This window comes from Leucoraja erinacea, chromosome 29 (genome assembly GCF_028641065.1).
Source record: "Leucoraja erinacea ecotype New England chromosome 29, Leri_hhj_1, whole genome shotgun sequence".
NCBI classification, from domain to species: domain Eukaryota; kingdom Metazoa; phylum Chordata; class Chondrichthyes; order Rajiformes; family Rajidae; genus Leucoraja; species Leucoraja erinaceus.
The window spans coordinates 20,850,196-20,875,055 of NC_073405.1; the positions used below are offsets into that span (position 1 = coordinate 20,850,196).

The 24,860-nt window shown below is 47.1% G+C and overlaps 1 protein-coding gene across 1 annotated transcript in view; it reads left to right on the plus strand.

The window, feature by feature from the left end:
* The window catches only part of LOC129711304 (rho GTPase-activating protein 45-like), a 128,484-nt gene extending 104,977 nt beyond the window's left edge, over window positions 1-23,507 (plus strand). Inside the window, exons 12-23 of the mRNA XM_055658863.1 lie at window positions 637-774; window positions 1,643-1,833; window positions 3,762-3,925; window positions 8,536-8,637; window positions 10,120-10,218; window positions 12,224-12,387; window positions 14,060-14,248; window positions 14,763-14,900; window positions 16,941-17,149; window positions 18,542-18,797; window positions 19,727-19,829; window positions 21,331-23,507. Coding sequence (XP_055514838.1) covers window positions 637-774; window positions 1,643-1,833; window positions 3,762-3,925; window positions 8,536-8,637; window positions 10,120-10,218; window positions 12,224-12,387; window positions 14,060-14,248; window positions 14,763-14,900; window positions 16,941-17,149; window positions 18,542-18,797; window positions 19,727-19,829; window positions 21,331-21,890 — 2,313 coding nt within the window. The 3' untranslated portion in view covers window positions 21,891-23,507. The remainder of the gene's footprint in view (window positions 1-636; window positions 775-1,642; window positions 1,834-3,761; window positions 3,926-8,535; window positions 8,638-10,119; window positions 10,219-12,223; window positions 12,388-14,059; window positions 14,249-14,762; window positions 14,901-16,940; window positions 17,150-18,541; window positions 18,798-19,726; window positions 19,830-21,330) is intronic.
* Window positions 23,508-24,860: the final 1,353 nt, after the last annotated feature.

Genomic DNA, 24,860 nt, shown 5'->3' on the forward strand with positions numbered 1-24,860 from the left:
CCACCTGCCTGCTTTTGGCCCAAATCCCTTTAAACCCTTCTTACCCATGCACCCGTCTAAATGTTTCATAGACGTTGTGATAGTTCCCTGTCTCAACGACCTCCTCCGGCAGCTCATTCCATACACCTACCACCCATTGTGTAAAATTTAGTTACCTCTCAGGTTCCCATCAAATCTTTCCCTCCTCACCTTAAACCTATGTCCTCTGGTTCTCGAATACCTTACTCTGGGCAAAAGATTGTCCAACTTGTCCATACCAACCACAATGCCACATCCAAGCGCGTCCCATTTGCTCTGACCTGGGCCATACCCCTCTAAACCTTAGGTACACAAAAAAGCTGGAGAAACTCAGCGGGTGCAGCAGCATCTATAGAAAATCGTAGGTACACAAAAAAGCTGGAGAAACTCAGCGGGTGCAGCAGCATCTATAGATGCTGCTGCACCCGCTGAGTTTCTCCAGCTTTTTTGTGTACCTTCGATTTTCCAGCATCTGCAGTTCCTTCTTAAACCCCTCTAAACCTTGTTGCTGAATGTAATATTTCACTGCATCGGATAATCGGCACAGACCATTTGGCCCAGCTCATCCGTGCTGGCGTTACCCTCCTCCTGACTGTCTTCATCTCCTCTGTTCTGCAGGCAGACGAAGCAGAAGCAACGTACAGAACCTGCATCGCAGACGCCAAGACGCAAAAGCAGGAGCTGGAGGACGTGAAAGTCAACGTGCTGCGACAGATCCAGGAGGTCATCAGACAGAGCGACCAGACCTTGAAGTCGGTGCGTCCCCCTCCCCCTCCCCCTCCCCCAGCGTTAGTGAAACAAAAGAGGCAGGGAGCAGAGAGACGCAGGATGGATGCAGGCTGGTCAGAGTTTGACACGCATACTTCTGATGAAGGGTCTCGACCCAAAGCGTCACCCATTCCTTCTATCCAGAGATGCTGCCCCGCTGAGTTTCTCCAGCATCTTGTGTATAGCTTTGGTTTAAACCGGCATCTGCAGTTCCTTTCACAGCGCCAGAGACCCAGGTTTGATCCTGACTGTGGGTGCTGCCTGTATGGAGTGGGGAAAACCGCATGGGTTTTCTCCGGGTGCTCCGGTTTGCTCCCACATTCCAAAGACTTACAGGTTTGTAGGTGAATTGGCTTCTGTTAATTGTCCCTAGTGTGTAGGATAGAAGTAGTGTATAGATGATCGAAGGTACACAAAAATGCTGGGGAAACTCAGCGGGTGCAGCAGCATCTATGGAGCGAAGGAAATAGGTGACGTTTCGGGCCGAAACCCTTCTTCTTCATGGGTCGGCAGCATGGACTCGGTGGGCCGAAGAGCCTGTTTCCACGCTGTTTCTCTAAACTAAACTAAAAAGAAGAATCTCCTTATCAGTGGTTCCCCCGCACCGAGTCCTCCTTAGATCTTGGCGATTCCCCCACACCGGGCCCTCCTTTGATCTCCCATTGTGGTCCCAGAATACCGGGTCCTCCTTTGATCTCGACGGCGTGTCCGATGGCCAGATTCCATGACCTCGACCGCCTTACTCCAGCACTTTGCGCTCGTGGAGATCGTTGCTATCGGTTCCTTTCTTCAGGTACTTCGAGATAAAATCCAGGTTAAGCCTACTTTATCCAAATCTCTCTGTTGGAACTTGCAGGCCACCATCTCCTACTTCCAGATGATGCACATGCAGACCGCGCCACTTCCAGTCCACTTCCAGACCCTGTGTGAGAGCAGCAAGCTCTACGACCTTGGCCAGCAGTACGCCTCCTACGTCAAGGACCTCCAGATGGAGCCTGAAACAGAAGCACATTATGATTTCGAGTCCTATTCACCACATATGACCTGGTACGTTGATTCTAAACTCGCTCTCGATTCGTTTCTTTGACTCTTCCCTGTGGCCGGAGCCATTTGTGTGAGAATCGGCATGAACAGGCACAGCTTACTTCATATTTCCGTACACTTTGCTAATCATGATCATGTGATAGGAGTAGAATTTGGCCATTCAGCCCATCAAGTCTACTCAGCCATTTAATCATGACTGATCTATCTCTCCCTCCTAACCCCATTCTCCTGCCGTCTCCCCATAACCTCTGACACCCATACTAATCAATAATCTATCTCTGCCTTAAATATATCCACTGACTTGGCCTCTATAGCCTACCGTGGCAAAGAATTCTGCAGATTCACCACTAAAGAAATTCCTCCTCATCTCCTTCCTAAAAGAACGTCCTTTAATTCTGAGGCTATAATCTGTAGTCCTAGATGCTCCCACTAGTGGAAACATCCTCTCCACATCCACTCTATCCAAGCCTTTCACTATTCTGTACATTTCCATGAGGTCCCCCCTCATTCTTCTAAACGCCAGCAAATATAGACCCAGTGCCTATAACCGGGGATCATGCTGAGGTATCCCCCTGTTAGCACCATTGAATCACTGAGAGTCAGAATGACCAGCCACAGCATACTTGTTCTTTTCACACCTTCTCTGCGTGTGGTCAGAGCTCATCATATCAACAACCTGGGCTGAGATCAACAAAGGCCTAGATAGAGAGTTGGTCTTCCGTTAATGGGAGAGTCTAAAACCAGAGGGCACAGCCTCAGAATAAAAGGACGTACCTTCAAATTGGAGATGAGGAGGCATTTCCTTAGCCAGAGGGTGGTAGAACTGTGGAATTCATTACCAGAGAGGGCTGTGGAGGCCATGACATTGGGTATCTTTAAGGCGGAGATTGATAGGTTCTTGATTAGGAAAGGTGGCATAGGTTCCGGGAGAAAGCCATAGAATGGGTTTGAGAGGTAAAAATCGATCAGCCATGATTAAATGGCGGAGTAGACTCGATGGTGAGATTCATTAGACCTTGGCAGACAGAGAGCAAGTGTCTGGAGGCCACATCGGGAGTACTCAATGCTACATTTTGAAGAGTTTGAAGAGGAGGACGTGAACCTCTGTCTCTCCTGGAAGGGCAGCTGAGGAGCTGCCTGGACAGGTATTACACCGCCTGCAGTTGCAGGAGAAAGTACCTGGGGAGGGGGTGGTTTGGGGGGGAAGGGGTGAGTGAACCAAGGAGTTGCAGGGGGAGTAGTCTCTGGGGAAAGGGGAAGGGGATGAGGAAGGGAGGATGGGACTGGTGGTGTGATCACGTTGAAGGTGACGGAAGCATCAGAGGATGATGTGTTGGATGCGGCGGCTCAAGATGTGAATGTTGAGGACCAAGGGAACTCTATCCTTGTTTCATCTGGGGGGAGGGGAAGTGAGAGCTGAACTACAGGACACAGAGGAGATCTATGGATGAAGGATCATCCACAAGGGGGGGGGGGGGGGGGGGGGGGGGGGGGGGGGGGGGGAACCAGGGGAAAGAAAGTAGAGTGGAAAGCCCCAAATTGGGGAGCAATAGAGACAAACAAATTGAGAATATTGCAGAGCATCTTGGAAAGGTGCCCAACCTACCCTTGCCAACCCAGATCCCCCATCTGGCACTAGTCCCTTGCCAACCCAGATCCCCCATCTACACTAGTCCCTTGCCAACCCAGATCCCCCATCTACACTAGTCCCACTTGCCCGCATTTGGTCTATATCCCTCGAAACCCTTCCTATCCATGTTCTGCCCAAATTTGTTCTTTCATTGTTGTTATAGTGGAACTCAATATATTTGAAAGCCCATGTAAAAGAGAGTTGTTACAAATAGTGAATTGTGTCCCATTTTACTCTTTACGATGCCGGTGTAAGAATGTATTTGATTCTACAAGTTGCTGTGAAATTCCTCCTTTCCCAGGTCTCCCTATGTGAGAACCCGTAAGGGCAGCTTCAATGCTCATGACTTTCCTCCTAACACGCCAAATGAGTTACAAGGCCAGGTGTTCGCAGAGGAGCCCGGCGCCCATGAGGGAGGTCTGGTCCAGAAGGAAGCGCGTGACGGGGGTATCTCTGAGAGACGAGGTGAGTCTTCAAACCCAGATGTCAAGAGAGACAAGAGTCAAGAGTTGTAGGAAGGAACTGCAGATGCTGGTTTAAACTGAAGATAGACACAAAATGCCGGAGTAACTCAGCGGGACAGGCAGCATCCCTGGAGAGAAGGGATGGGTGACGTTTCGGATCAAGACCCTTCTTCAGACTGACCCTCAGTGCAAACACCGTACAGACAGCTCCCGGAGTCAGGGTCAAACCAATGTCTCTGGCACAGTAAGGCAGCAACTCCACCGATTCGCCACATATTGTCATATGTCCCGAAAAAGAACAACGAAATTCTTACTTGCAGCGGCAGCAGCATAACAGGTTCATAAACGCAGCAGTTTAGTTTAGTTTAGTTTATTATCACATGTACCAAAGCATAAAGCTTTTATGTTGCATGCTATCCAGTGTGCAGAAAGACTATACATGGTTACAATCAAGTCGTCATCAGTGTACAGATGCAGGATAAAGCGAATAGCCTAGTTAGAGTAAGAAATGCTGTTGTTGGGGTTAGTGGTTTAAAAGAATGGAGCGAAAGTCATAATGATTGCAGATCTGCTTCTGGGACCAGCACGCAGTGAGTCACCATGGCTTGGGTGCCATCGATAATATGGCCCATTCTCTGGAAAGCGAACCAAAACGTCACACACGTGACCAGACGTCATTACAAAGTGCTATATTAAAACATTCTTATAAGAGATGAATCTTATTCATTGCTATTTTCCCACCTACAGAACTATAATGCATCCCTGCTAAAGATATGAACGTTCTGGCTTTTTAAAATCCGCAGAGTCTGCATAATGCTTACGTGTGGTGTCACCCACACCAGTCATATTTGACCTCTGACCCTAAACAAACATTGTCAGCATAACAAATAAACATTTCACTTGATAAACCGAAAAAATTATGAACCATATATACAGAACAAAACCATATACCTGTAATGCTTTCAGAATTAGAAAAAATGCATTCCACAATTTTTCATCGTATTGGTCACACACGTGACTAAGAATGGGCCATATAATAAACTAACAAAAAGCGAAGTTCAATAACTAAATAAAAAATCCCTGCTTTGGGGCCTCCCATTGGTGGCAATGAGCAGTAGAGACTTGATAAACCTACACCTGGGGTACGGGGGTACAGTAATGTCTGAGAGACACAGGAGATCCTGGGATCTGGAGCAAAGAAATGAGTTTGGGATGGGCCGAGTAGGACTGGGAAGCGGCAACATTTCTTTCCACAGAAGGGCTCTAGTTTTTACCCACAGATGCTCGCTTGTTAAAGTTGATGGATGTTTGGATACTAAGAAATAGAGGCTCTGGGAATCAGAAGGGAAAGTGGGCAAGTTGAGGGATAGCCATGATCCAACCCTCCATCTTCCTTCCTTATCAGATGATAACATTTGCACCCTTTTGTCTTCTCCACTCATCACCTCCAGCCTTGGTTCCTCTCTCCACCCTTCCCTCCCCTCCATCTGACTCCCTTGTGCCAACCAACCCCTCCCAACCTGGATCCACGTATCACTTGCCTGCTCTCACTCCATCCCTCACCCTCCCCTCTTTCTCGCCTGGTCTGAAGAAAGGTCCCGACCCACAACGTCATCTGTCCCATTCCCCTCCACAGACACAGGCTGACATGCTGAGTTCTTCCAGCAGTTTACTTTTAGCTCAGGATTCCAGCATCTGCAGTCTCTAGGTGTCATTGGCAGGTGTTGGCCTTGATCTTGTTGAATGGCAGAGAGGAATCGAGGCTGGAGGTGATAAGTGGAAAAGCCAAAAGGGTGCAAGGGTGCAAATGATAAGAAAGGAAGATGGTGAGTGAAATGTAAAACCAGAGGCTTGGATCGTGGCTAATCCCGCACTTTGTCCACTTGCCCCTTTGGTTCCCATATCTGAGTTTCAGACTGTCCAAGCATCTATAAATCTTAACAGGCGAGCATCCACATACCTGTGGGTATAAATTAGATCCTTTCTGTGCAAGGAAATGTTGCCGCTTCCCTGTCTTGATGGACCATGTGCTCCCCTCCTGCCTCTGCCCTTGTGTTGTTTTAAACCACATATTCATCACTTCCACTGTAAGCGTGTTGATAACCCATTTAAAAATGGTGCATGATGCAACTAGGCAAAAAAAAACAAAGTGGCCACGAAATTAGATCTTCAGTAGCTACAACTCAATATATAAAGCAAGATTTCCCAGCACAACTCTCTAAGGAAAGGTTGGTACAGTGGCACAGCGATAGAGTTACAGCCTTACAGCACCGTACACCAGGATTCAATCCTGACTATGGGTGCTGTCTGTACGGAGTTTGCACGTTTTCCCTGTAACCGTGTGGGTTTTTTTTTTTCGGGTGCTCTGGTTTCCTCCTACACTACAAAGACTACATGTTTGTACGTTAATTGGCTTTGGTAAAATTGCAAATTGTCTCTAGTGTGTAGAGTGTGTATAGCATTAGTGTAAGGGTGATCGCTGGTCGGCGCGGAACAAAGGACCTGTTTTTGTGTTGAATCTCTAAAGTCTAAAGAAAGGTAGAAAGGCACGACCAGATCTGCTACAGTTGAGGTGCTGTGCTGCTTAAACCCTCTGAACATAATGGTAAGGGAGTGGCTTCTGCAAGTGGAGTTTATTCATCTGCTGCAATAAGCAAGCATAACTTCCCCTCATCCCTCTGCACAGCGCTGATCATCAACACCAGCAAACCTTCCCATCATTTTGTTCATTGTTTTTATTTGCAATTGCAATCCACAAGGTTAACTGAGCTCCTGATCCCTACAAAGTGATAAATGAATATATGGATCGTACTTGAAAACATTGTAAATAAGTACAGCTGCATTGTTCCCAAAACCACACGTTTGTGCTTTCATCATGTGAAACTTCCACCCCTGTGGTGGCCAATGAGGAGGAGTGTTTTACTAGATGTGCTCGTTTTGTGGTTGTGCCTCTGTGTGCAGTTGATCTGCGTAATGGGACAGATTGTAACGACTAACATCAAGCTAATGTGTTCGCAGCTGTTGTGAGTCTAAAGTTTAGGTTTAGGATTTTTTTTTTGGGGCTATTCATTGACCAGGTTCAAATCATTCCTTCTAAGCACTAAGTCATAAGTAAGTTATTATGATTATGATTCCAACCTGTTCCTCTTCTTAAAAAAAATTCCCATCAAACTAATTACCGTAATGTTTGAGAAGGAAGAAACCTTGGATTGCCTTGGGTTTTGTGGTGATTGACCCTTCTAGATTAATTTAATTTACTTATGTTTATCTCATATGAACTTTGCCAGAAGGAGCATTTTCGTGCCTTTACTTTAGATACTTTAGAACAACGGCACGGAAACAAGACATTCGGCCCACCGAGTCCACACTGGCCAGTAATCCTCCCATTCACTAGCAATTCACAACTGACAATTTTTTCTGAAGCCAATTAACCTACAAACCTGCACCTCTTTGGAGCGTGGGAGGAAACCAGAGCACCAGGAGAAAACCCACGTGGCCACAGGCCACGTATAAACTCCATACAGAAAGCACCTGTAGTCAGTGTCGTAGGCATTGTAAGGCAGCAACTCTATCGCTGCACAACCAAGATTTCCTCTTCCTAAAAAAGGCTGGTCAAACTAATTAATGGTTGAAAAGGAAGAATCCTTGGATTGGCTTGGATTTTGTGGTGAGTGATTCTTCTAGATTAGTTTAATTCATGTTTATCTCATGCCAACCCTGCCAGAAGGAGCAGAGTTTCTGTGTCTTTGGTGAGGCTTTGAAAGTCCCATCACTTTAATGAGGAACTGTTGGGTAAAATATCCCTGGGCATCCCACCTCTCATAGCCAGCTGTATTAAACTAAGCATCATTCCAAATATCTAAAGAAACATAGAAACATACAAAGTATATGTAGAAGTAGGCCATTCGGCCCTTCGACCCAGCACTACCATTCAATATGATCATGGCTAATCATCCAAAATCAATGCCCCATTCCTGCATTCTCCCCATATCCCTTGATTCCATTAGCCCAAAGAGTTATATCTAATTCTTGACAACATCCAGTGAATTGGCCTCCACTGCCTACTGTGGCAGAGAATTCCACAGATTCACAACTCTCAGGGTGAAAGTTTTTCCTCATCTCAGTCGTAAATGACCTACCCCTTCCTCTTAAGCATTTGAAAGTAATCTAAAAGCATCAAATATTTATTGGATTTTTTATTATTTTAAAGATTGGATTAAAAAATAGTAAAGCGCTAAACTAAGTGGGACCCGTTGGGTCTCAGCATCACATGGGAGGGCTGGTCCCCCAATGCCAATTCTTCAGACCCTTTTTCTCCAGAGATGCTGCCTGACCCGCTGAGTTCCTCCTGCACATTGTGTCTATCTTTGGTGTATATACCAGTGTCTGCAGTTCCTTCCTGCACATTTTGACCTGCTGTTGATATTTGAATGGAAGTGTTGGAATATAAACTGAATTGAAATGAACCGTTTCAAAGCAAAAGACGTCATTGTTTCTCACGCGTGAAAGGATTGAGAGATAATGATTTCTACACGAGGGTGCCAACTTGTGGAGGAGTCAAGTCTTTGAATGACTCAGTCAGTAACATGTGACCCTGTCTGGCCCTTCCAGGAATCCGCAGTCATCAGGTACACAAATCGTGGCCCACAACCATGAGTGATACCGACAGTGTCGGAGGAGGAAACAGCCTGGATTCACCCTCTTCTGTCACAGGTAGGATCAGCAGACTCTCAGTTCGCATAAGAACAAGTGAATCTGATTGATAGGAAAGGTGACTGACGTTACATATTGTCATCAGTTGTTTTTTTGCTTCAGATAGCAGACTTGATCAAAACGTCTCGCATCCCGAAAGTGCGGAGGAGATTCCTCCTGTTCACGTATCTAAAAATGAAGGGTCCCTGCTAGCAAAGAAGCAGAGATGAAGCCATTTTTTTAGCCGGAGGGTGGTGAACCCGTGGAACTCATTGCCACAGATTGCTACGGAGGCCAAATGACTAGTTATTCTTAAGGCGGAGTTTGGCTGGATTCTTGATTAGTAAGACGGATTCTTGATTAGTAAGGGTGACAAGGATTATGGGGAGAAGGCAGGAGAATGGGGTTTAGAGCATAAGATAGATTAAATGGAGGAGGAGACTTGAAGAGCCAAATGGCCTAATTCTGCTCCAATGATCTGTAAACTTATGCTGCCACGGCCAAGAGCATGGAACTGCCGTGAATAGCCACAAAGTTCTTGCTGCTCAGTGGTGTTGGAATCCATCCAGCCTTGGCCAAGGCTGACGTATTGGGAGAGGCTGGACTATGATGGTCAGGGTTTGGATGTGCCGTCTAAATGCAAATTCCAGATATTTTCACCTGGCTTTGCACAGGCCATTCCCGTTGCATATTATGGACCGGTCACATGGGCACAAATGAATATCTCATGATGCAAACTGTGCTAAAATGGTTGCATTCCAGGCAGCCTAACACAGGACAGGGACAAAACACTAAGGAGTTGCTGAGCAATTCAGTGGGTCAAGCAGCATCTGTGGAGGGAATGGGTCAGGACCCTTCTTCAGACCCGCTGAGTTACCCCAACACTTTGTGTTTTGCTCTAGATTCCAGCAACTGCAGTTCCTTGTATTTCTACAGGACAGAACATTCTGGAAACACAAAGCTGGTCAGGCAGCGTCTGTTGAGAGAGAACCAATTTCAGGCTGAAGCCATAACTGGAAAGAGAAGGGGGGGGGGGGGGGGGGAGGGGAGGCAAGTTTGTAGAGAGGATTGGCAAGGGGTAGAAAGGACAAAGACAGTATATGTGATAGGTGAGACCACCAGGGATGTCTCTCACAAGGGTTGGTTCCTGTTCATTTATCAATGGCATCGGTAGTATGATCAGGCCACGATTCCACCAAGGACATTAAAATCACTGTAACAATGTTAGCAGAAATGATCTTTCAGACAAGCGGACAAAGTGCGATGATTTGAACAACAACATTAATATATAACCCGTACCATCTACAGAGCTGAGTGCTGGAACACTCTCTCACATGAGGTCAATTTCTCTCAAGACCGCAAGCCCACAAACATCTAGAGATGCACAGCGTGATAAAGATTCAACTCTGGGCTTTTCAGTTGTATATTTTTATCTGAAAACATAAATGAACAAATAATGACCAGTTATCAGCAGTGTTTTACCTCTGATCTCTTGATCGATAGGTGATTTTACTCAGAAGTTGCCCAGGGTACCTTCTTCCGGAACCATGGCTGCTACTGAGCACATTGACGATAAAGATGGCAGCAGCAACTTTGAGCAAAGTAAGTCAAATGATGTTTGTTTCTGAGGCCTGATGCTAAAGTCTGTATCATACCGTGTTGTGTTTAAAAAAACATTCGGCAGGAGCTGTCAGTATTTACGTTTAGGTTTATTATTGTCACGTGTACAGTGAAAAGCTTTGTTTATCCAAGGCGCTCAGATAATACCGTACATAAATACAGCCACGTCAAACTCAAGTACAATGAGTCGAGTGAAGTCGGGTTACTTTACTACAATGCTTTATTACTATAAGCTCCGCCTGCTACCACACCATTCATTTTTATCACAACCTGACATGTGCTGTTAGTTGGTGCTGTTGCATGGTAGGATTAACATGCTGCAGTGTGTTGTACTCACAGATCTACTATACCAGAAAAACAAAACAAAAAAAAGCGTATACAACACACTGCAGCATGTTAACCCTACCATGCAGCAGCACCAAGTAACAGCACATGTCGGGTTGCGATAATATGAATGTTGTGGTACTAGGCGGAGCTTATAGTAATAAAGCACTATGTCGGTTAGTAAGTATAGTAACCAATCCACAAAGGGGAGGATACAGAGGGCAGATTATAGTTCTCAGTGTTGCTAGTGCTATAGTTCGATAGACAAATGCCTCGTTTATGTATCTCATCCAAAGGGCAGCGTCTCCAACAATGACCCAACGGGACCTGCAAAATACATGAACCATTCCCTCAAATCTTTTGAGGATTGGTTCTGTTGCAGCACCAACCCAGGGAGGGGATGCAGATCATCACAAATATTTGATTGTCAATGCAGCTCCTAGTTTTAGACCGGCCCTTGCAGATAGGCACGGAAATCGCTATCAAAACATGGGGGGGTGGACAGGGGGGGCACAATTTCTTGGCGCACACACACACTCTCACACACACACTCTCTCACACACACACACACACACACACACACCTGCGTGCGCGCGAAGTTTCGGAGGTTTCAGCCGTGGGCCCTATGGACGGTGTTTAGTGACGGGTGTCGGCAGTCGCCTAAAAAATCGCGTAAGGCCCACAGCCAGCGCGGAGAAGCAGCGCTAAATGCAGCTCAACTATGCCTGTCTCGCCGGGTTAACCTACAGCCCTGCCTGGACTGACGGGACACCAGTCCAGAGCCGTGGAGCTAGCGCTGCTTTTCCGCGCTGGCTGTAAACCTGGGCCGTCGTTGGCAGGCAGAGTTGACAGGCAGAGTTGAGCTGGATTTAGCGCTGCTTCTCTGCGTTGACTTTGGGCCTGGGGGGCAGCGCTCCCATCTGACTCCCGACGTTTCTGGCCACCCCCAGCGTTGGGGGAGTACTCGGGTGGGGACGGGGATGGTCCAGTGGTGGCGCGACAGCGATTGCAGCACCGGAGACCCGGGATCGATCCTGGCTGCGGATGAGGCGCGGGTCTGTGTCCAGGGCTGACGAGAGTGTTTTTCGCTTGTGACCCCATGACCTGGGCATGCAATTCAAGTTCCGCTCTGATCTTTGCTCCACAGACGTCTCCCTCCTCCAATCACCGCACTCTATCCTCCGTCCCACCCCCACTACTTCCGCCTTTGACCGACAATTCCCTCCTCCAATCCTTGTGTTGAATTATCATGGTCCCGCCCCCCCATTGCCTGCTGACCAACGTCTCTCTCATCCAATCAGCGCCCTCGATCATCAGTCCCACCCCTAAAACTGGGGGGGACTGTCCCCCTGCCCCCCCCCCCCCCCCCCCCCCGCCCCCCCCGGGATTTCAGCCCCTGCTTGCAGAATGAACAACGCCAAGGCCCCATTTTATGTCAAGGTGTTTCAGTGCAGCTTGATCAGTTGTGACGTTTGAGAGGAATGTAGCCGTTGCTATTGACTACGGGTCTGAAGAAGATTCTTGACCCAAAACGCCACCCATTCCTTCTCTCCAGAGTTGCTGCCTGTCCCGCTGAGTAATATCAATAAACCAGCATCTGCCGTTCCTTCCAACACATGTATGTTGCTTTTGACTGTATGTCCTGAAATGTGTTTCCGAGCAGGTATTAACGGGATGGCTCCAGAGATGGTGGGATCCACCGGCCCCTTCAAGAACGTCGGTCTCTCGAAGGCTGCCCAGACGCACCGCCTGAGGAAACTGCGCACGCCGTCCAAGTGCAGGGAATGTGACAGCTACGTGTACTTTCAGGGGGCGGAGTGTGAGGAGGTAAATAACGCGGAATCAAGCAAGGAGAATGAGTCGTGTTTTGGTCCTGGTTCATTGTGATTCACTGAGCCTTGTCAGAACATAGGGAACGTATAGCACAGGAACAGAGTGGCACGGCAGCACTGCAGTGGAGCTGCTGCCTCATTGTATTGCATACCCGGGTTCGATCCTGACTACGGGTGTTGTCTGTGTGAAGTTTGTACGTTCTCCCTGTGACCGCGTGGGTTTTCTCCAGGTGCTCCGGTTTCTTCCCACATTCCAAATAAGTGCAGGTTTGTAGGTTAATTGGCTTCTGTAAATTGCCCCTAGTGTGTAGGATGTGATAGTGGGATAACATAGAACTAGTGAACGCGTGATTGTCAGTTGGCGTGGACTCGGTTGGCCGAAGGGCCTGTTTCCACACTGTCTGCGCTGAACGTGAAGCCAAGATAAACTATGCAACTAATCTCCACTGGCAGCACCAGATCCATATTCCTCCATTCAGTGCGTTTCCATGTTCCTATCCAAAGGTTCCCCCTCATCTTAACGCTATGCCCTCCAGTCTTTGATATTTCCACCCTGGGATAAAAGATCTGTCTGTTGACACTGTCTGTGCCTCTCATACGTAATTGGACACACTTACGTCAGGTTTCTCCTCAACTTCCAGCAGTACAAGGAAAACAATTCAAGTTGTCCAACCTCTGCAGAAAGTTACTGCCCCCTAATCCATGCAGTATCCTGGTGAACCTCCGGCACCCTGTCTATAACCTCCACATCCTTCCTGTAATAGGGTACCGGACTAATCTGATTTCCCTCTAATTCTGTGATTGTCACCGCATTAGACTTTACACCAGCAGAACCACTCATTTTGTACCAACTTTAATAGGATTTTAACAGCAGGGGGCGGTCACAGTGGCACACCGGTAGAGTCGCTGCCTTACAGCGAATGCAGCGTCGGAGACCCGGGTTCGATCCTAACTACGGGTGCTGTCTGTACGGAGTTTGTACGTTCTCCCCGTGACCTACGTTTGTACATTTGTACTTTCTCCCCGTGAAAATGTCTCCAAGATCTTTGGTTTCCTTCCTCACTCCAAAGACGTACAAGTTTGTAGGTTAATTGGCTTGGCATAAATCTAAATTGTTCCTAGTGTGTGTAGGACAGTGTTAGTGTGCGGGGATTGCTGGTCGGTGCGGATGCAGTGTTTCAGTGCTGTATCTCTAAACTAAACTAAAAGTATAAAATAGGATTAGTGCAGATATGGTATAAATGGGTGGTTGATGGTGAGCGTTAATTCAATGGGCCAAAGGGCCTGTTTTCACACTGTATGACACTGGCATACATGCTGTATGCTGCTGGCCTTGCCGAGGCAGCGTGAGGTATAAACGGAATCAATAGAATGGGAGGTTGGTTTGGGTGATGGCTTGGGCTGCGTCCACAATTCGCAGCAATTTCTTGCAGTCCTGGATGGAGCTGTTCCCAAACCAAGCTGTGATGCATCTGTGGACGTTGGTGAGGGTTGTTGGGGACATTCCAAACTTCACAAGCCTCCTAAGAAAGTGGAGGCGCTGGATTCATAGCAATGTTCATTTTAATGTAGATATTTTACGTCGGGTGAAGATTAGCGCGGACTGTTCCCGCGTGAACACGGTGTGAGTGTGACCGAGCCCTGACTGAAGTGTACTTGCCCCACAGTGCTACCTGGCCTGCCACAAGAAGTGCCTGGAGACGCTGGCCATCAAATGCGGTCGCAAGAAGTTGCAGCGGAAGCTGCAGTTGTTTGGCAGAGACTTCACTCAGACCTCACGCGGGAGTCATGATGGCATTCCTTTCATTATCAAAACCTGCATCTCCGAGATCGAGAGCAGGGCTCTGAGCATGAAGGTGAGTAGCTGCCCAACGGGTATCGAAACCTTCCCCAACACAGCGGCAAGCAGCACAACCACTAAATTCAAGAAAGAATGATTTTAAATCATTAAACTCTGATAATCAGACAATGTAGGATAGTGCTAGTGCACGAGGTGATCACTGCTGGGCAAGGACTCGGTAGGCCGAAGGATCTGTTTCCACGCTGTATCTCTAAAGTCTAAATGAAAGACAATTCCGTCTTTTGCTGTTAAGTTTTGTTGTTGTCATACTTTCCCATCCTTCCTTTCCTCACAACTCCCAGCCTCACCCCCTCCTTGTCTCTGAGGTTATGCTTCCTGCCTCCTCTTATGGGGCTATGGGGAGAAGGCAGGAGAATGGGGTCGAGGGGGGAAGATAGATCAGCCACGATTGAATGGCAGAGTAGACTTGATTCTGCTCCTTGATAGAACTCGTGAATTCTTTGCGCTGAGTCCACCTTGTCCACCCGCACGTCTGCCTGCTGTTGACCTTTGTGCCGTTGCATCCGCAGGGCATCTACCGTGTCAATGGTGTGAAGACTCGAGTGGAGAAGCTGTGCCAGGCCTTTGAGAACGGCAAGGAGTTGGTGGAACTCTCGCAAGCGTCTCCGCACGACATCAGCAACGTGCTCAAGCTCTACCTGCGGCAGGTGAGGAAGAGAGGGGGGTACACTCATCAGGTCTCACCTGGTCAGGAATCATCCCAACATGGAGGACACCACCGAGCTGTTCCAACAGAATCATCTCCTCTTCGTCTAGATTTCATTGGTTCAATGTGATTTTATTGTCACATGTGCGAGGTGCAAATGCACAGTGAAATTATTTTCTTACAAACACTCCAGTAATATATTGCCATACCCAAGCAAACCCCCGATTGGCAAGTGTACAGAAATAGTCCACTGCTCTCGCACGCAAGAGGCACCATTTTTTGGCACCATTTTGAAAGTCCTGTCTGAGCTCTAGTTATGAGCGTTGTCCGCTCCAAGCAAGCCCCAGACTGCTGCTGGCCTCCAGCCATCGCCTTCCTTGGTCATCTGTATCGACCATCGAGCAGTCGTCCCTCTCCTCGCACATCCACCTTTGTTCTCCGGGTGCCTTCCGCAGCTAACCTCGAGGGTGCGGTATGCCAGACCCCAGTTCCCTCTCCTACTGGCCTTGCTCCTCACCCATCACCTGAATGGTCCTTTAGGAATATTGGGAGAGCTTTCCTTGGCCAAAGTATAAAGTGATGTTTTATAATCCTGAATCTCATGTACATAAAAACGTTCGATAAAAAGTAGGTATATGGAGCAAGCTACCAGAGGAGGTAGTTGAGGCAGGTACTATCACAATGTTTAAGAAAGGTACATGGATAGGATAGTTTTCGAGGGATATGGGCCTAATGCAGGCAGGTGTGACTTGTCTAGATGGGACATGTTGGCCGGTGTTGGCAACTTGGGCTGAAGGGCCTGTTTTCATGCTGTATGTTGGGGAGGGGAAGAGATGAAAGCACAGGAGATCCAACTTAGTGATTGGATTGGAACATGCTGCAGGGCGAGGTGGTAGGAGGGGATCAGAGAATCGACCAGGGAGTGGTACAGCGAGCCTTCCCTCAAAATTACCAAAAGGGATGGAGAGGGGAAGATGGATCTGGTGGTGAGATCTTGTTGGAGCTGGTAAAATTGCGATGGATGGTCTGTTGAATGTGGGCACCGGTGAGGGTGAGGGTGGGGGTTTGGAGAGTGGGGTGAGGACCACGGAATGTTGTTCTTACCCTGTGCAGGAGTAGAGCAGGTGAGAGCAGTGTTGTGGGAGGTAGAGGAGATTTGTTCAAGATCTCTGTCCACAAAAGGCATAGGGGCAGCCATGGTTCAGAAAAAAGGAAGACCTTTCAGAAGCACCTGTGCAGACACTCTTACCATCAGAGCAAGTACAGTGGAAATGGGATGACTGAGAGAATGGAAAGGTGTTCTTCCAGGAGGTAAAGTGTGAGGTCATACAGGTAATATAACTGGGGGAGAAGTGACACATACACAGTATGTTTATAATGTCTACCTTAATCCCTGGTATCCACAGAGCAGACAAAGACTCCTTCACCCACTGCTGCCCTAACAGGTGCGAGTAGGTGTATGATCATTTCTAGGCTATTTCACTTTGATCGGCTTAGGAAGATGGTTCAAGAATGAGTTTGTTTGATGGCCAGGGGTAAGACGGCGAAGGTGGGGGTGAGCGGTTGATAGAGGCACCAGGAACACGCCCAGCTAGAGCGGACAATCCCTGACCATTGTGCATAAACCTGTCAGAGAGGCTGCTCATGTCTGAAGAGTTAGGTCGTCACGGTGGCGCAGTGGTAGAGTTGCTTCATTACAGCGCCAGAGACCCGAGTTCCATCCTGACAACGGGTGCTTGTCTGTGTGGAGTTTGCACGTTCTCCCTGTGACCTGCGTGGGTTTTCTCGGGGATCTCCGGTTTCCTCCTAAGACTCCAAAGACGTACAGGTTTGCAGGTTAATTGGCTTCGGTAAAATAGTCAATGACCCTTAGTGTGTGTAGGATAGTGTTAGTGTACGGGGATCGCTGGTCGGCGCTGGTCGGGGGGGGGGGGGGGGGGGGGGGGGGGGGGGGGCATAATGCCTGTTTCTGCACTGTATCTCTAAACTAAACTAAACTAAACTTAATGAAGTCAACTGATTTCCCTGCCCCTGGTGTTAGCTTCCAGAACCCATTATGCTCTTCCGCCTCTACCATGACCTGATGGGCCTGGCCAAGGAGAGCTTGCAGGCCAGCGGGGACAGAAGGAACAAAGAAGTGGCCGTGGACAAAGAGGACATGCTTCTGGCGACGCGGCTGAAGGAGCTGCTGAAGGAACTACCCCCAGCAAACAAGACCACTCTGCGCTACATTATCCGACATCTCAGCAGGTGAGTTCAGACAGGCAACCGACTCGCAACTCTGCCGGGCAATTGCTAACATAGAAATTAGGTGCAGGAGTAGGCCATTCGGCCCTTCAAGCCTGCACCGCCATTCAATATGATCATGGCTGATCATCCAACTCAGTATCCCGTACCTGCCTTCTCTCCATACCCCCTGATCCCCTTAGCCACAAGGGCCACATCTAATTCCCTCTTAAATATAGCCAATGAACTGGCCTCGACTACCCTCTGTGGCAGAGAGTTTCCAGAGATTCAGTGTGAAAAAAGTTCTTCTCATCTCGGTTTTAAAGGATTTCCCCTTTATCCTTAAGCTGTGACCCCTTGTCCTGGACTTCCCTAACATCGGGAACAATCTTCCTGCATCTAGCCTGTCCAACCCTTAAGAATTTTGTAAGTTTCTATAAGATCCCCTCTCAATCTTCTAAATTCTAGAGAGTATAAACCAAGTCTATCCAGTCTTTCTTCATAAGACAGTCCTGACATCCCAGGAATCAGTCTGGTGAACCGTCTCTGCACTCCCTCTATGGCAATAATGTCCTTCCTCAGATTTGGAGAGACCAAAACTGTACGCAATACTCCAGGTGTGGTCTCACCAAGACCCTGTACAACTGCAGTAGAACCTCCCTGCTCCTATACTCAAATCCTAAGCGCATCTTCACATTGTGCCTTTGGCGATGAGGAGAATAGGGAGGAGTCTGTGTTTTGACCACAACTACATGCATGTGTGAATACTTGCCGTTGTACAAGCAAGTAGTGAATGCCATTGGGAGGAGCACTAGTTCTCATCCGAAGGTTTTATAATTATTCAATGTAATTGCATTCAGAATTAGCCAGGATGAAGCTGGAAAGGGTACAGAGAAGATTTATGAGGATGTTGCTAGGGCTCGAGGGTCTGAACTATTTAGGTAGGCTGGGACTCTATTCCTGGGAGCGCAGGAGGATGAAGGGTGACGTTGCAGAGGTGTATAAAATCAAAAGAGGAATGGATCGGGTAGATGCACAGTCACTTGCCCAGAGTAGGGGAATCGGGGACCAGGGGACATAGGTTTAAGGTGAAGGAGAAAAGATTTAATAGGAATCTGAAAGGTAAATTTTCCACACAAATGGTGGTGGGTGTAAGGAACAAGCTGCCAGAGGAAGTAGTTGAGGCAGGAACTATTGCAATGTTTCAGAAGCAATTAGACAGGATAGAACAAGTTTAGAGGGATATGGGCAAAGTATAGGCTGGTGGGCCTAGCGTGACTGGGACATATTGGCCGGTGTGGGCAAGTTGGGCCGAAGGGCCTGTTTTCACGATGTATGACTCTGTGACTATGATTAAAAAAAACTGACCCCTCATATCTTCTGGCACTCTCCTTAACTTGTATCTATTATTCTTAGAATTTCAGAACTTGAGCAGCAAAATAAGATGTCTCCGAGCAACCTTGGTATTGTATTTGGACCTACGCTGATGAGACCCAGACCAACAGAGGCAACGGTGTCCTTGTCATCACTGGTTGACTATCCTCATCAGGCTCGGATTGTGGAAACTTTAATTGTCTGCTACTCAGAGATATTTGAGACTAAAGTAGAGTTTGGCTTGGCTTCAGATGAAGACACTCGCGATGAACAACCACCAACCGATATCTACAATGAGGTAGGACCGTTCTCCTAATTATGACGGCTGTGGAGGCCAAGGCATTGGGCATTTTTTTAAACGGAGATTGTAGAAAAAACTGCAGACACTGGTTTATATCAAAAATCGACCTAAAATGCTGGAGTAACTCAGTGGGTCAGGCAGCATCGCTGGAGAAAAGGAATAAGTGACGTTTCGGGTCAGAACCCTTCTTCAGCTTGTCCTTGCTTAGTAAAGGCATCAGAGGTTACGGGGAGAAGGCAGGAAAATGGGGCTGAGAGGGAAAAATAGATCAGCCATGATTATATGGTGGGGTAGATTCAACGGGCTGAATGGCCCAATTCTATAAACTAATATTTTGTTTTGTGAAAAGTGGGTGTTGTTGATAGGGTTGCCATTCATTGCCCATCCATAATAACAACTTGAATGTGGAAGTCTGTGGGATTAAGGTCTCCTGTAGTGTTGCTGTGTAGGGAGCTCTGGGATTTACTCTTAATAGCTGAGAAGAAATGGTTATGTATTTCCGGGTCTGGGTGGAGTGTGGGCTGGAGCGGGGACTTACTGGCAATCCTGTGTCTCTCTGAGCGCTGGAAGTCGGAAGCACATCAATTGTGAAAGTTCATTGGTACAAATCATCTTTTTACTTGAGTCGTGAGCTATTGCGTGGTAGGTTTTGGCTTCTCAGAATACGTTCATCATTCGACACAAATCGAAGATGTGTCCTTTTCTGTTGGATTGTGGGACCCAAATTGTGCAGTCTATTTTATTGTCACATGTACCGAGGTACAGTGAAAAGCTTTTTGTTGCATGCTATCTAGTCAGCGAAACCCTTCTTGTTCCTCAGAAAATTCAATCCTTAGTCAGACGCAACCTTCCCTTAATAAACCAACAATCTGCACTGGTTCATCGTGTTTAACCAGTGGCTTTCTAACTGAAGGTTTCCGTTTCAGAGAGGGTCTTCCACGGCAAGAGTGGGATTGGGAAGTGATGTCCCCGACCTCGATGGGACTGCGGAGTTTGACAGAGCGAGGCTGGACTCTGATGCACATCGTGGTCAGTAAACGAGGACGTGCTGTGGTTCATTAGATTTTAACAGATTTAACAGGGTGGAACAGCGGCGCAGCTGGTAGAGGCCTAACCTCTGGTGCTTTCTGTGTGGAGTTTGCATGATCTCCCCCCCCCCCCCCCCCCCCGTGGCTGCGTGGGTTTCGTGCGGGTGCTCCGGTTTCCTCCCATATCCCAATGACGTACGGGTTTAAAGGTTAACTGGCCTCTGTAAATGATCGCTAGTGTGTGTAGTGATTGGATGTGAAAGTGGGATTAAATGGAACTAGTGAGAACAGGTGATCGATGGACAGCATGGGCTCGGTGGGCCGAACGACATGTTTCCATGCCCTACCTGTAAACTAAACTCAAAACTCTCTATTCTAGTGGGCTTTAAGTGCAAAGTTACATGTCACCTATTACATATATCGGGGAGTGCCTATGTGAAAAAATAGCACAAATGTCACTTTAAAATCTTTTCCCCCCTCACCACCCTATGCCTTCTAGTTTTTGACTCCCTACACTGGGGAAAAGTCTGTTGCAGTTCACTTTATCTATGCCCCTCTATACTTCTCTAAAGTCACCCCTCAGCCTTTGTGGCTCCAGGGTAAAAAGATCCAACCTTCTTCCAGCTCAAACCCTCCAGAACCGGACAAATCTTCGTTGATCACCCCTTAACCCTTTCCAGATTAGTGACATCCTTCCTACAGCAGGGTGATCAGAACTGGACACAGTTCTCCAAATATGGCGTGACCAACGTCTTGTACAGCTGCAATATGATCTCCTAACTCCTGCACTTGGTGTCCTGACCAATGAAGGCAAGCGTGCAAATTGGCTTCTTCGCTACCCTGTCCAACTGTGTTCCACCTTCAAGGAACTATGTTACTGCACCCCTGGGGTTCTCTGTTCTACAATACTTGCCAGGGTTTTATCATTTACTGTATAGGACCTGCCCTGGTTTGGATTTATGCCACACATCAAATACAAAGATAAGGGGTTTAAATTGGGAAGTATTTTGCTTCATATTGGGAAACTCTTTGTGTTTCTTGGGTGGTTTGAAAGGAAGAGATAGCTTTGTAGTAAAGGAGTAAATGTTGATGTTTCTAGGGTGAACGTATTAGAAATGATTGGCAACGGCTTTTAAAGCTAATGCTAATTTTGTCACACACTGGGTGGCACGATGGCGCAGCAGTAGAGTTGCTGCTTTACAGCGCCAGAGACCCAGGTTCAATCCTGACTACAGGTGATGTCTGTATGGAATTTGTACGTTCTCCCCATGACCTGCATGGGTTTTCTCTGGGTGCTCCGGTTTCCGTCCACCCTCCAAAGACGTACAGGTTTGTGGGCTAATTGGCTTGGTAAAATTTGTAATTGTCCATAGTGTGTGGAGGATAGTGTTAGTGTGCGGTTGGTGCGGACTCGATGTGCCGAAGGGCCTGTTTCCGCGCTCTATCTTTAAACTAAACTAAATTGCCTAATGGTGTTAATAATATGCACATTCTTCTTTCAGAAAGTTCTTTAGGATCAGAAAAGTCGTCAGAATCACGCGAGCGTTCACTGGGCTCTGACTGTGAGCTGGAAGACACAACGACGGAATTTAGTACGGGATCTGAGGAAGGGTTGCAGAGAAATGGAAAGGGGAACTTGCAGAAACAGGAGAGCGTGACCAGCGCCGATGAGCCTCCACTCTACGACAGCGCGGGCGAAGAGCCTGTGTCGGAGCGGGCCGAGCAAGCTCACACTCGGTGTGTGGGCAGCGACGAGGCCCAGACTGAGGGACCAGAGCGCGAGAAGGTTGAGGAAGGTTCAAGATGTCCACCTCCACAGGCGGAGAATGAGAGGCAGGACCTGACTGGAGCCGACAAACTGGACCAGCCCAGTAATTCCAGCCAAAGTCTGGCAGATTTCAACACAAACCACTCAAACAATGTGGACAGAAATAATCGGCGGCCTGTTTACTTCAGGGCGCAACTCCATATCAGAGAGCAGCGGGCCCCGTTGCCATGGGTACAGATGCGTCATGGAAAAATAGACATTGGTCTTGAAAATCGGGACCCGGAATTTGTCTAATTGTATTTTATCACAAGTTGCTTATAGAATAGGGATTTTCCACAAGCAAGCGCTAAAATACTCTGCACTGGGACAGAGAAAGGACTATATTCAGCCTTCTTCTTCTTTTGTGTCCATCTTCCATGTTTCAAATGTTGACATTGCTGGCATCGTCCATCCTGAAAAGGATGCAAGCTTCCGGCAACAATCTGTGGGAGCCATCACTTGTTGAAATAGATGATGGTGGTAGCAGAATTAGCTCGGGATACTTCCAGTTGCAAGCCCGTGGACTCATCTGCTATGGGGCCTATATTCAGCCTGAAATTGGACATCGTGTATACGGCATCACATGACCAGACAACAATAGTATGCATCTTACAACTCGTGGAAAGCAAATATGTTTTGATGCAGAACCATTATGTTTTATTTAAAGGGTGCAAGATGCATATAATTGATTAACTGAAGCCAGTATATGCAACAACAGGAATGGATTTATAAGACCTGGTTTATATTTTTAAAGTATCCTATACTTGTCCATTTGTCAAAGGTTTTTCATTCACCTTGTGCCATTACAGACATCTCCAAGGCTGTGGTCACAGTGAACATCATAACAATCCTATCACCCACATTGCAAGGCACTTCCACAGAAAATTGGTTCAGTTAAATGAAGAGAACGAACTTGGAACTGGACCTGGCTTTGCAGATGGATGCGATTAGGGAGAGGAAGTTATCTTTCATCACTGGGTAGACTTTAGTTAGTATCAGCTGCAGGTTTATATTAAATAGAATCAAACATTGATCATATCTCTGGTGGCCAACACAACGGCTCATATTTAATGGTAACAGATCGAAAAATCAACAGCAGGAATTAATCTACAAGCATCTGGGATAACAGAAGTAAAGACTTAGAGTTTACATTGAATGTAAGAATCAGTAAGTCTTGATGCAGCTCTATAAGATTTTGGTTTGGAGTCTTTTATGCACATTGGAGTAATGTGTGCAGTTCTGGTCGCCCCATTACAAGAAGAATGTGGAGGCTTTGGAGAGGGTGCAGAAGAAGTTTACCATTATGCTGCCTGGATTAGATATATTACCTATATGGAAATATTATAAAACTTAGATTGTTTTCTCTGGAGTGGAACCTGATGGAGGTAAATAATATGAGAGGCATAAATAGAGTGGACAGTCAGAACGTTTTTCCCAGGGTGGAAATGTCAAAGACTATAGGGCATACCTTTAAGGTGAGAGGGGCAAGGCTTAAAGGAGATGTGTGGAAAATTCATTTTGGCAGAGAATGGTGAGTGCCTGGAACGTGGTGCCAGGGGTAGTGGTGGAGGCGGATATGATAGTGCCATTTATAAGGGGTTTAGATTGATACAGAGATATGCAGGGCATGGGGCAACCTGGATCATGTGCATGCAGATAAGAGTTGACCTAGGCATCATGATCAGCCATTGTCAGCCAAAGGGCCTGTTCCCATACTATAATAAAAAGGGACTGCAGATACTGGTTTGTACCAAAGATAGACACAACATGCTAGAGTAACTCAGCGGACAAAAAACTCAGTGGGTCAGGCAGCATCTCTGGAGAAAATGTATAGGCGTTGTTTCGGGTCGGGACTTTTCTTCACGCTGATTGTGGGGGGGGGGGGGGGGGGGGGTGGGGGGGGGGTGGGGGGGGGGGGGGGGGGGGGGGGACTGGAAAGAAGAAAAGACCAGAACAAATCAGGTCCAGCAATAGATTACCTCATAGGCCATAGCGAGGAGGAGGGGTGTTTGTAGAAGTTGCCTACAATTTGAGAATTCAATGTTCATACTGCTGGGTTGTAAGCTACCCAAGCAAAAAAAGAGGTGTTGTTTGTACTATTCTATATTCTAATAGTGCTTTGGCATCAAGAGGGACAGGTTTTAAAGCAGGAATAACCAAAGCAGATGTGTGGTCAATGTTCTTAACAGACCAGCTTCAACTAAGGAGAAGATTGGACAAAGTACACAGGCATAAAGACAACTCGTAGAACCAAGGCAAGCACGATATCAGCTCAGGTGACATTCGAACCGAAACATCAGCTGTCCATGTTTACCAGAGATGATGCCTGACCTGCTGAATTTCTCCAGCACTTGACGTCTTTTTTTTTGTAAACCAGCACCTGCAGTTCCTTGTATCTACATGGTATCAGTTCATCTGTATGTGAGATACTCTAGCCTATAGGCATTTTGGTCTGATGTTGTACATTACCAAGGAATTATTTTGCATTATGAGTTTGGGGTTTGTTGATATGTGTGGAAAGCAACAGCTGCTTATTAAATGAACTGTCTCCAAGCAATGAAACATTGTTTAAGTTGGGATCTGGCGATGGTTTACCTGGCCACAAAATGGAGCAGGTTTTCAATGCATGTGTAAGCTGAAAGTGGAGCCAAGTGTAATGTGAAAGGCAAACCATGTTCCTATCATGTGTGCTGGATGTCACTGGAATATTTATTGTGGGGAAAAAAAGATCACATGCACCAGTAAAATTATTTTCACAAGTTTCACTGCTTTCAATAGCAAATATGATATAGGTGCTGAAATTATTGTGCAGGAAATTGAGTCTGGTTATGCCCAATCTACTGCGCTTTTGGTTAAAAAAAAATCCATTATACATTATAAAGTATGGGCATTGGGAACACTATTAAATGGAACATTGATTGCCTTTCACTGCAACCATTTACAATTATCCCACAGGTTTTGTTCCCAGTCTGTCACCTTCCCTGTGTGTAATAGCAGTCCCATTGGCAGCGAGTGCCAGTCAGAAGTCTGGGTGGTTCCCTCCTTAACAATTTGTCTTTTCCATTGACCGATATCCAAAGGCATCTCACAGGAGTGCCGTCAGAGAACGTTTGATATCAGGCCCCATAAGGAGACCTTGAGGCAGATTGGAGACTTAATGAATGAGAAGAAGGTAAGAGAGATTTAGGCAGGGAATTTCAGACCACAGATCCTAGGTAACTGAAC